Source organism: Anomaloglossus baeobatrachus, chromosome 4 (assembly GCF_048569485.1).
Source record: "Anomaloglossus baeobatrachus isolate aAnoBae1 chromosome 4, aAnoBae1.hap1, whole genome shotgun sequence".
NCBI classification, from domain to species: Eukaryota; Metazoa; Chordata; class Amphibia; order Anura; family Aromobatidae; genus Anomaloglossus; species Anomaloglossus baeobatrachus.
Genome location: NC_134356.1, coordinates 362,173,480 through 362,186,020, shown reverse-complemented (window position 1 = coordinate 362,186,020; position 12,541 = coordinate 362,173,480). Strand labels below are relative to the sequence as shown.

Genomic DNA, 12,541 nt, shown 5'->3' with positions numbered 1-12,541 from the left:
GCTCCAGCCAATGATCAGCGCTACAGCTGCACTGACCATGGCTGGATTTCAATGTTGCAGCCATTTTCAATGGCTAAAACATTACAGTGGCTGTGATTGGCTGACGAATGCCGCTCAGCCAATCACAGCCTTCGTAGGTCCGGGGAGGAGACACCACGCCTCCTGAGGTCAGGCAGAGGTCCCCTCCTCCCCAAATCTAAGGTATTTGCTAAGCAATCGCAGCCACCGGGGTCGCGATTTTGCCATGACGTACTGGGTATGTCATGGGTTCTTAAGTACCAGGGAGCCATGACGTACCCCGTACGTCATAGGTCGCTAAGGGGTTAATATGCCATCCTTCACACACACACAAAAAAAGCAACAAAACACCATTCTCCTCACCTGTCCCGCGTTCCCTCGGCTGCCTCATCAACTCTGTTTTGTGTCGCCCCCAGGCCCGTGCCCCTGTTCACTATCGCGGCAGGTGCAGGGGCCGCAGCCACTGTCAGTGATTTATGTCAGATGATTGTATGTTGTAAAACATTCATCTGACATAAAGTGCAGACAGTGTCTGTGGCCCCTGTACCTGCCGTGATAGTGAACAGGGGAATGGGCCTGGGGGCCGAACGAAGCAGCCTGAGGGGCCGCATGCGGCCCGCGTGTTGGAGACCCCTGGTCTAATAGAAACATGACATCACTTCTGTATTTATCACCCACTCCTGGTTTTGGCTTATAAATACTGAGGTAAAAACAAAACAAATACTGAACATGTACACGTGGCCTTACATATACAGTACTGAGGTAAAAATCTCACCAAATACTCAATTTTTGCCTGAGACCTTATATGGCTTGTCTACTACCAATATAACTAATGGAGTACACTAGGCCACGTGCACATGTCGAGTATTTGGTGAGATTTTGACCTCCGTATTTGTTGCCATAACCAGGAGTGGAGCAATCAGAGGAAACATATAAGGCCGGAGTCACACTTGTGAGAGACTCGTGAGAGACTTAAGCGAGTCTCGCATCACATCACCCGACACGGCTGCACGCTCTGCTGACAGGAGCAGGTCGGCTGCATGTATTTCTATGCAGTTGAGACGCTCCTGTTAGGAGTGTGTGTGTCGATGTGATGGGATTGTGAATGGGATTGTGAATGGGATTGTGAATGGGATTCTCGCGTGAGTCTGACTGCGGCCTAAGGCACTGTGCGCACGTACATGCTGAAATTTCTGCAGCGATTTGTCAGCACATGTGCACTTCAAATCGCTGGAGAAACACTGCATACTAGATGCAGTGTTTCAGCAGAATAAATTCCTATTTCATGCGCTATGGCTGCTGCCCCCACCATAGACAGAGTGGGAGCTGCATCCAAAGCGCACGAAAGAAGTGACATGCTGTATTTTTGAACGCATCAATTTGGATGAATTTTTCAGCATCCAAATCGTTGTATTCAAAAAAGCATTGTGAGCAAGGATTATGCACAATCTACATAGGATTGTGCAGGGGACGCAGGACGCATGCATTTACGCTGCAGTGCTAGAAGCAGCATAAATGCATGCAATACGCTCACGTGCGCACATGCCCTAACAGAGACACGAGCATCACTCTGCATTTATTACCCACTCCTGGTTTTGGCTTACAAATACTGAGGTAAAAAAATCATCATATACTCAGTGTGTGCACATGGTCTTACATGGCTTGTCTACAACCAATATAACTAATGGAGTATATAAAGCCAAATGCACAAGTTGATTATTTGGTGAGTTTTTTACCTCAATGTTTGTTAACCAAAACCCAGAGTGGGTAAAAACACAGAAGTGGTAACATGTTTCTATTCTATTTTACCTCTGATTGTTCCATTCATGATTTTGGCTACAAATACTGAGGTAAAAAAACTCACCATATACTCAACCTGTGCATGTGGCCTTCAATACTGGTACTCCATTAGTTATATTGGTGGTAGACAAGCCATGTAAGGCCATGTGCAAACATTGAGTATTTGGTGAGGCTTTTTTCACCTCAGAATTTGGTGACTTTTTTACCTCAGTATTTGTAAACCAAAACCGGGAGTGGAATAAATACAGAAGTAGTGTTCTGTTTCTATTATGTCTTTCCTCTGCTTGTCCCACTTCTAGTTTTTAATTACAATTAGGCTGGATTCACAGGATTGTATCAAAAAATGGTCCCTTTCTCTTCCTGGAGAGTCGGACAAGTGGTATCCGTGTGGTATTCTGTGTGTTCCGCGAGTGCTATGTGAGTGGGTGCTTTTTACCTCACGTGTCATCCTGGCAGTGTGCAATCTTTTTTTTCTCAGCAGCTATTATTCAATTACAGGACCATTTACAGTGTTCTCTGCTACATGATAGTAATGTATCCATAATTCCGGACGTCACTAGGATGCTCTGTGTGGCGTCCGTTTTTTTCCCCAGTGTCCATTGACTTGTATTGGCGAGTCTCACACAATTTCGGAATCTACTCACAACATGCTGCAACTTTTCGCTCATCCAGAGTCTGTTCTGTATGAGAAAAGAGCAGACCATCTGCTCTGCCTCATTGAATAACCTTGGTCCCAGTGCAATGCGTGCACGTGGCCAGATACAGCGTTCACATGTTGCTGTTTTGCAATGGTTAAGAAAAAAAAAAGGCAATGTGACCACAATGTGTGAATACAGTCTTACTCACAGGTATAATTAGTAATATTAGTAATATTTAAACAGGATTTTTTTTAGATGATGACAGACAACTGTATTTTGCATATTTACATCTTTGGGGGGCTGAGTGGGTATTTTTTTCTGCTACGTACTGCAAAAAAGTGAAGTGTATTTTCAGAAGTAGATGGCTGCCAGGACAGAACTCTATGGCAAATCCGTGTACAGAGAAGCAAGCTGCGGGTTGTTAGTATGCCCTACAATCTGTGCACTTGTTTTCTGCTGGGTGAAACACCATACACTTGCATGATAGTGGTATTGCACCATGTGAATACACACTAACTGTCTCTGTAAGTGGAATGTCATAACATTTACAGCTTAGTATGTGCAGAATATCATCTGCGGCTGCACCATGCCCAGACGTTCAGTGCTTTGTGTTCTTTAAAGGGACCCGGTCAGGGATCTTGGGGGCTGTTTGCTGACAGTTGTTTAACTGAACTCACAGCTAAATCCTATATATACAGAAGAAAAGGCTCTTCTTGTTGCAGGGAGCCAAATGCTGCCAAAAGCTCCTTTTCCCATGAAAAATATGCTCAATTGTGTGAGAAGAAGAAAAATCAACACGCAGGCATTGCGTTTCGTGATTAACTTGGTTTTGACTGATACCTCTGTAAAGTGATACAGAATTTCCTTATCCAATTATACAAAAGACTAGCTCTAAACGCTCTGTCCTAACATGTCAATCCTGGCTCTAGCAGGAATCCTTCAGTAGCTGTGTTTAGTCTGTGTCTGTCCACTGTCTGTAGATAAGAGGGAAAGTTTATGGGCAGAATGTAATGGGCATGCTGGAATCGGTCCTCTCTGTACCACAAACATTACTTGCTCTTCTTAAATAAGACCTTTGAAACAGTAATTAATGGAAGGGGAAGCATAATGTGGAATCCGCTCACATCAATTATATACTCCTTACAGTATACAGAGACAATAAAATATTGCACATATTTATTTTGTTCTGCAGATCTTTACAGACATGATCATCAACTAGGTCAGTGTGAAACAAGTTATCGCTCCCACAACTACCGTATGTGCGTTTAGGCCGCTTTCACACATCCGGCTTTACTTCACTTTGTCGGATCCGGCGCGCTCCCGTACAGTGTATACAATACAATGGCCGTGCAACAAGCTCCAGTCACGTGCTGTCATGTGACCGGAGCATGTGACCAGGAAGTTGCAGCGCAGCCATTTTACTGTATACACTGTACGGGAGCGGGCCGGATTCGACAAAGTGAAGAAAAGCCGGATGTGTGAAAGCGGCCTTAATTGTACTCCTTTTTATATGGTTTTTTTTCATTATGCCTTGTTCATCACATGTTTTTTTAAAAACCCTTTGAATAAATTGTTAGATTTTACCTGCGGGATTGCTGGATCATTCCTTCCTTTCTATCATCACTATCCCCATTGGGGCTCACAATCTAAGCTCCCTATCAGTATGTGTTTGGAGTGTATGAGAAACTGGAAACCCACAGAAACACAAGTATAACATACAAACTGCAGATATTGTCCTTGGTGGGTTTTGGACCCAAGCACTGCAGAGTAAGGCTATGGTCACACACTGCATCTTTTCTAACCACAAAGATGCAATGTTTTTGGCCCCAAAAAACGAACCCCCGGCAAAAACTCATAAAAACCCCCGCGTTTTTACCGCATTTTGCCCAATGCGTTTTTTTAAGTCAAATCTATTGACTGGAAGGGTTTAAAAACGATGACAAAAATGCAAAAAGAATTGACATGCTGCATCTTCAAAAAAGCAGCCAAAAAAGATGCACTGTGTAGACAGCAAAATAGAAATCTCAGACTTTGCTGGGAGAAGGAAATGCATGCATTTGGGTGTATCTTTGTGACCTCAAAAATGCACCAAAAATGCAGCAGAGGCACTGTGTGAACATAGCCTAATAACCACTGAGCCATCGGGCTGTCCATATATACTCCATATACACTGGGTCATAAGACTTTAGGTTGTCGGGTCAATGTACACAATAATGAGTGCACCCCCCCAAAGTAACTGGGAAAACCTGGGACACTTCACTGTCCCACCAAGGAAGCCCTATGGTGCCCACATTCTAATACAAGGTACATCCACAAAAGGGCCTATGAAGCCGACATGAAAGTAGATGCCAAATTACAGACGCTTCCTGCTTTTTTTGGGTGACATCACAAGTAGCCTATATTACCTATGTGCGACAAAAGTCACATGCTCCTGTTACAACAGGTCATTGGTTCGGGCATAGTTTTCTCTAAAGTACATAAGATAACCCAGCACAAATATGGGCGTACACAGAATAAAGCCATCAGGGTCTATAAAACCCACCTGATCTGGCTCTTATGTACCTAATATAGTCAATTATTAAAGAACAATTTCCCCAAGAACAAGCAACTCTAATAAAACTTTCTAATATTCATGTCAAATGGGAACCCCTAGGAGCGAAGGTGAGAGCGAATGCTTCTTGTCTACGCAGCAACATGCAGGTAGCCACTCGGACGGATCACCTACACGTAGATGAATATACATGGCAATGAAAACAAATGATGAGCTACTAAGGAACAAACCATGACTCAGCTTATATAACAAAGCTACTTAAAGGGAACCAATCACCAGGATTTTCGTATATAACCTAAAGGCAGTGCTAGGCTATGTGTGCACAATGCGTTTTTCGGGTGCGTTTTTGGGCTCAAAACTGCATGACTTTGCTTCCCCAGCAAAGTCTGAGTTTTCAATTTTGCTGTCTGCACACAGCTTTTTTTTTAAGCTGCGTTTTTGAGCTTAAAAAAAAAAAAAAAAAATGGACATGTCAATTCTTTCCTGCGTTTTTCCCCCATGCAATGCATTGGAAAAACGAAGAGATCAAAAACGCAGCAAAACGCAGCCAAAAACGTACCAAAACATGGTAAAACGCATGCGTTTTACCGGTGCGTTTTTTGCACATTTTTGCCACGGGTGCATTTTTAGCGGCCTAAACCGCACAAAAACGCAGTGTGCGCACATAGCCCTATACTGGCACTATCAGGCTGATTCTCTACATACCTGTAGTGGTCAGCTCAGGTGTTTAGGCTTTGAAATCCAAAAAAGTAAAGGTTAAAAAAAAAAAAAAAAATCGGCAGCTGCTTGAGTGACAGTTGCAATGGAGCAGATATTATATTCATAATTATCCCCTCCGTCTATTAGAATTAGCATAAGTATAATACAAACTAATCACTTGCTATGTTTAAGGACCTGTGTAACGTGTGAAAAAGGTTGGCCACTACTCTAACATTCATGGCCTATCCTTAGAATAGATCAACAATGTCCGATCTGCCGAAGTCCGACACCCCCACTGATCAGCTGTTCTCAGTGCTCAATTCCGGAGCTGTCCTGACCATTGATAGCTCCCGGGTACTGCACATCTGCCTCCCATTCAAATCAATAGGAGGTAAATGTGCAGTACTCAGCCACGGCCGCTATCAGAAGATGGAGCACACTGGTGGACATAGACAGAAAAGGACCCCTGTGCAAAAACAAGATATGGGCCATTTGCAGCCATAAACTCATCAAAATGCACAATTCCACCTGCTTTGGAGTTACAAATGGGCCTCCTTGAACAGCCACACAGGCTGCACCACTGATATGTCCGCTCCTGACAGCGCAACTCTGAAACTGAGCATTTACAGCCTCCTGCTGCCACTGCCGCCAGCACCAAAATCAGCTGATCGACAGGTGGCGGACCACAGTTGATCAGACATTGATGACCTATCCTAATAATAGGCTATCGATATAAAAGTAGTGGATAACCCCTTTAACTGCAAGACAAATATACCTATGTATTAACTGTAACACACAAGTATAATAGAAATGTAAAATATCGGGTTAAGCTGTGCTTTTGGGAGACCTGTTTCCGTATGCACAGCTGATATTCTATTTTGTCAACATGAACAATTCAGAACAGAAGGCAGGACATACATAACGCAGGAGTAGCTTCACTTAAAGCCCAAGTGAATATATTCCTGTAGTATTAATGACATCAGCAGCTGTAACAGTAATCTCCAATATAAAGTTCATTGAGTGCAGTCACGAATATGTCACTGGCTATTGATGGCTGCAGAATGAGATAACTGGCAATCCGTCAGAGAGCTCGGTATCTAATGTTCTGAGCTTCTCTCAGCTCACATCAAAAGTGACTTGCAGTGAAACAAAGAGCATGTAAAAGCCAAACAGTGCTAACTTTTGAATGAAAAACAATTTAAAAAATTATTTTTAGTCCCAAATACGTCCATTTAAGTAAAAGAAAATTAACAAAAGTGGACAATCCCTTTAAGCTTGCAGTATGTTTCCCAACCATACTAAACTAGTCAGCTCTTTATGCTTCCGACACTTTTAGATGATACAAATATGATTTTTCATGAGATGTACTGCCTAATGGAAATCTCTAGACCGTTGTCATGCTGATGAACGATTGAATTTGTGTAGCAAGTATGATATATTCTTTGCTGTTTGATCGGACTGAAAACAATCATTTCCCACCACACAAATTAAGAATTATCACTAAAGCTATGGCCACCTGTAAAGTGGGTCAATCCAGAGCTAACGATGCAGCAGAAAATGAAACCAAGGCAGCGATTCTACACTATAGCCATGGACGTATTCCCACCGGTGTAAATTCACCACTGCAGATGTGCCCCTCCCGCAGCAGTATTATGGCTGGTTACATAAAGAAACGAGAATCTATATTACCACAATAGGGTTTGTATAATAATAGTTATCAATAGCATTTGTAAAGCATCATATGGATGAAGAAAATCCCATCCACATATTCCGTCACACTTCCTTAAAATACATTGCAGCATATTCCTACATGGGAAACAGAAGGCGACTAGGCAGAAAGACAGAAAAGCTTGTAAATCTCCAGCACATGGTTCTCAGGCTGAATGCAGCTGCTGCACCTGTTACATTGGTATATACATTACTATGTATGGGGTCTAATAGTATGCATGCTATCATTATACAGATATGAGCCAGTACTGATTCACTCACCAGTAACAGAAACTCTCATCATGGCTTCCAAGGGTCTATTGTTGTCCAAGTCTCTACTGAGCTTCAGATCTCCAGTGGATGGATCCAGGATGAGAAGATTCAACTCATTGCCCTGAATAAAGCTGTAGTGTAATGTATCAGACACATCGGGATCATATGCAGGAATTTTTCCGATTACTCCTGATGGGAAGCTGTTGGACTTATTGGTCACATAGTTGTTAAAAATAATTTCAAAATCCTGTAGGACAGGGTCATTGTCATTTTTGTCCAGCAGCTTCACGTGGACAGTAGCCCTGCTTACCAATGGTGCGGAGGTGGCCTGAACCACAATGACATACTCTGTCTTCACCTCATAGTCCAGGTCCACCAGAGCGGTCAGGTCCCCATTGAAGAGATCCAGCTGGAAGACCTCTGGGTTGTTACCTTCAACTATTTGGTACATGATCTGGGCATTGGTTCCCTCATCAGGGTCTGTAGCAGTTATCCTAGCCACAACAGAGCCCACCGGACTGTTCTCCTCCACAAATATATCCAGCTCATCTTTCTCAAAAACTGGAGGATTGTCATTGATATCTAAAACAGAAACCTGGATGTCCACAGGGGCTTTTAAAGGTGGGTTCCCTCTGTCTACTGCAAATGCTTTCAGGTTGTACACAGGTACATTTTCCCTATCTAAGCGACGATTTGTCCTAATAATACCAGAGGTGTACTCAATGTAAAAATCCCCATCTCCATCATCCCCTCCCTGAAATGTATACGTGACCCTCCCATTCATCCCAAAGTCCCTATCTGTGGCAGATATCTGAAGCACACTGGTGGAAACTGGTACATCCTCAAACACAGCACCCTGGTACCTGTCCCTTACAAACTGAGGGGTATTGTCATTAGCATCTAGAATTTGTATCTCTACATAAGTGGTGTCAGACTTCTGTGGAATGCCATTGTCCTTGGCGGTCACTGCTAGGGTATAAGATGCTTGATCCTCATAGTCTAGTTCTATCAGAGAGGTAATGGTCCCTGTATCGGGGTCTATCCTAAACTGGGGAATGTTATCCTCCATGATGTATGTAATCCTGGCATTTTCCCCTGTGTCCTCATCAGTTGCACTTATTGTAACTATGGAAGTGCCTATGGGTTTGTCTTCACTCACACTTACTGTGTAATGTGAGCTCTGAAAGACTGGCCTATGGGTATTGGCATCAGTGACATTGATGAAGACTAGTACAGTGTCAGACCGCGTGCCATCAGAAGCTGTGACAGTGAGAACATACTGCCTCTCCTGCTTGTAATCCAAGGGCAAAGCTAACGTGATAAGTCCACCCCCACTCTGGCTAGTGATGGCAAAACGGTTCCTGGTATTACCACTGGTGATCTGGTATGTGACCACACTATTCACATCCCTGTCCACGGCTGTCATGGTGAGGACACTGCTACCCACAGCAGCGTCTTCATTGAGTCTCAGTTGGTAGACCTTCTCAGTGAAGGTGGGGTTGTTGTCATTGACATCCAGCACGGTTATAGTCACACTGGCCGATGAACTCATGACTGGCTCTCCATTATCTCTTGCCTCAACTCCAAAAGTGTAGGACTCCACAGATTCCCGATCCAGCTCAACAGACACAGTAATCCAACCAGTATTGTTATTGATGACAAAGGGGAAATTAGATGGTGTATCCGTTAAACTATATTGTATCCGAGCATTGTCTCCAGCATCGGCATCATTAGCTTGGATGTGGACTACAGAGTAGCCTATAGGCACATTCTCCAGGACTGTGGCCTGGAATGGGGTGCTAACAAAGATGGGGGCATTGTCATTGACATCCACCACCTGCACTGATACCATACCAGTCGTGTTGATTAAGGGAGGTCGGCCACCATCTTGAGCTTTTATCCTTAGGGTATATTCCCTGACAGCCTCAAAATCCAGTGGGTATATAACAGTAATGTCCCCAGTAAATGAATGGATGTGGAACTGGCCTTTGATGTTGCCACTCACAATGCTGTAGTAGACTATGGCATTGTTCCCCTTGTCCTTGTCTGTGGCCTGGACTTGCAGAATTTTGGTGTTGGGACTAACATTTTCGGGGACTTGTACCACGTATCGCTTCTCCGTAAACTGAGGGTAATTGTCATTCTCATCCTCTATGTTGATGTATACCGTGGCTGTGGCACTTTTCGGGCCTGGGTCCTTCCCCTGATCATTGGCCTCTACTATGAGCTGGTAATCAGCCACTGTCTCCCTGTCCACTTGCCCCCGAGTCCTGACTACACCAGATCGTGGGTCTATCTCGAACACTGCATTCACCCCATCTGCGTTGACCAGTCTGTAGAGCATGTTGGCATTAGAGGGGGCATCCCCATCTGTGGCCCTTATGGTCATCACTTCGTAGCCCACTTCCAGGTTTTCCCTAATATTTTCCTTATATACGGACTGTTCAAAGGAGGGGACATGGTCATTAGTGTCACTCACAGTCACTGTCAGGTAGGTGACAGACGACCTCCTGGGAGATCCGAAGTCAGTGGCCGTCACCTTCAATACATGGGTGTTCTTGGTCTCCCGGTCCAGTACCTGGGTGGTGCTCACTGTGCCAGTTTCTGCATCTATATGGAAAAAGTCGGCAGACCTGCTGTCAAACAGAGCCTCCATGTAGTACTCCACCCGGCCCGCATCGCCCTCGTCCTGGTCGATGGCCCGCAGGGAGGTGACCCGGGTGCCCGCCGGCTCGTTCTCGGGCACTGAAGCCTGGTAGTTGCTCAGCTGGAACTGCGGGCTGTTGTTCAGGCTCCGCTTCATCCTCGTGTGGCCCACCCTGACCCGCACCAGCAGAGCCCGGCGGGGGGCAGCAGAATGGCACACCAGGTGCGCCGCAGAGTCCGCACAGTGCCACCCTCGCCTCCTGCACTCCGACACTCCCAGCGATGCCCGCAGCAGCTCCTCAGTCCGGGGGACAAGCTCCGGGGTGCAGAGAGACGTGCCGGCCTCATACTCCACGTCCACAGCCCGGTGCTGAAGGTGGCAGCGCTGCCCGTGTGCCCGCACGTCCAGCCTGATGTACAGCGCAGCCCGCCGGCTCCGGGAGCGCAGATCCACATAGAGCGGGGCGAGCTGCTCACACCGGGCTCCGCTCCGCAGCCTCAGCCGCCCCTGCTCCGTCTCCACATCGCCGCTCATCACTCCCCGCAGGCGGTAAGTCCAGTCCGATCCCAAAGACACATTCACCGCTGCTCCGGGATAAAGGTGAGCATCCAGCCCGTCCGCAGGCTGCAGCAGCCCGAGCACACACAAGCACAGCGCCCACATCTCCACTGTCAGCGCGGGCTGCGGGGCGGCATGCCGGGCACTCCGCAACTTCACCCACAGGTCCCACGGTAACTTTACGAGTGAGTCCAAGATGGCTCCCACCCCCTCACAGGCTGCGCCGCTGCTGTCCTCCTCCCCCTCCGCATCTCATTACCATAAACCTGCTCTATCTATCCATCTATCCGCCCTGCTGGGAGCTTCCCACAGTCACCTCCGTGCGGGGAGGAGGGAGAGGAGGGGACGCGTGGTATGCAGGTCAGCCTGCTCCTGCCTGCACCGGCACATGTACCACTACCTCACTGCCTGCACCGGCGATGCACACCGACACATGGACCTCACCCTGCTCCTGCCTGCAGCGGCACATGTACCAGTACCTCACTGCCTGCACCGGCGATGCACACCGACACATGGACCTCACCCTGCTCCTGCCTGCAGCGGCACATGTACCAGTACCTCACTGCCTGCACCGGCGATGCACACCGACACATGGACCTCACCCTGCTCCTGCCTGCACCGGCACATGTACCAGTACCTCACTGCCTGCACCGGCGATGCACACCGACACATGGACCTCACCCTGCTCCTGCCTGCACCGGCACATGTACCAGTACCTCACTGCCTGCACCGGCGATGCACACCGACACATGGACCTCACCCTGCTCCTGCCTGCACCGGCACATGTACCAGTACCTCACTGCCTGCACCGGCGATGCACACCGACACATGGACCTCACCCTGCTCCTGCCTGCAGCGGCACATGTACCAGTACCTCACTGCCTGCACCGGCGATGCACACCGACACATGGACCTCACCCTGCTCCTGCCTGCACCGGCACATGTACCAGTACCTCACTGCCTGCACCGGCGATGCACACCGACACATGGACCTCACCCTGCTCCTGCCTGCACCGGCACATGTACCAGTACCTCACTGCCTGCACCGGCGATGCACACCGACACATGGACCTCACCCTGCTCCTGCCTGCAGCGGCACATGTACCAGTACCTCACTGCCTGCACCGGCGATGCACACCGACACATGGACCTCACCCTGCTCCTGCCTGCACCGGCACATGTACCAGTACCTCACTGCCTGCACCGGCGATGCACACCGACACATGGACCTCACCCTGCTCCTGCCTGCAGCGGCACATGTACCAGTACCTCACTGCCTGCACCGGCGATGCACACCGACACATGGAGCTCACCCTGCTCCTGCCTGCAGCGGCACATGTACCAGTACCTCACTGCCTGCACCGGCGATGCACACCGACACATGGACCTCACCCTGCTCCTGCCTGCAGCGGCACATGTACCAGTACCTCACTGCCTGCACCGGCGATGCACACCGACACATGGACCTCACCCTGCTCCTGCCTGCAGCGGCACATGTACCACTACCTCACTGCCTGCACCGGCGATGCACACCGACACATGGACCTCACCCTGCTCCTGCCTGCAGCGGCACATGTACCAGTACCTCACTGCCTGCACCGGCGATGCACACCGACACATGGACCTCACCCTGCTCCTGCCTGCAGCGGC

The 12,541-nt window shown here is 47.6% G+C and overlaps 1 protein-coding gene across 4 annotated transcripts in view; it reads right to left on the bottom strand.

The window, feature by feature from the left end:
- CELSR1 (cadherin EGF LAG seven-pass G-type receptor 1) overlaps positions 1-11,081 on the bottom strand; it is a 271,369-nt gene extending 260,288 nt beyond the window's left edge. For all 4 annotated transcript variants that reach the window (XM_075345116.1, XM_075345117.1, XM_075345118.1 and 1 more), the window contains exon 1: positions 7,696-11,081. In XM_075345116.1, the coding sequence (XP_075201231.1) occupies positions 7,696-10,996 (3,301 nt within the window). In that variant the 5' untranslated portion in view covers positions 10,997-11,081. The remainder of the gene's footprint in view (positions 1-7,695) is intronic.
- Positions 11,082-12,541: the final 1,460 nt, after the last annotated feature.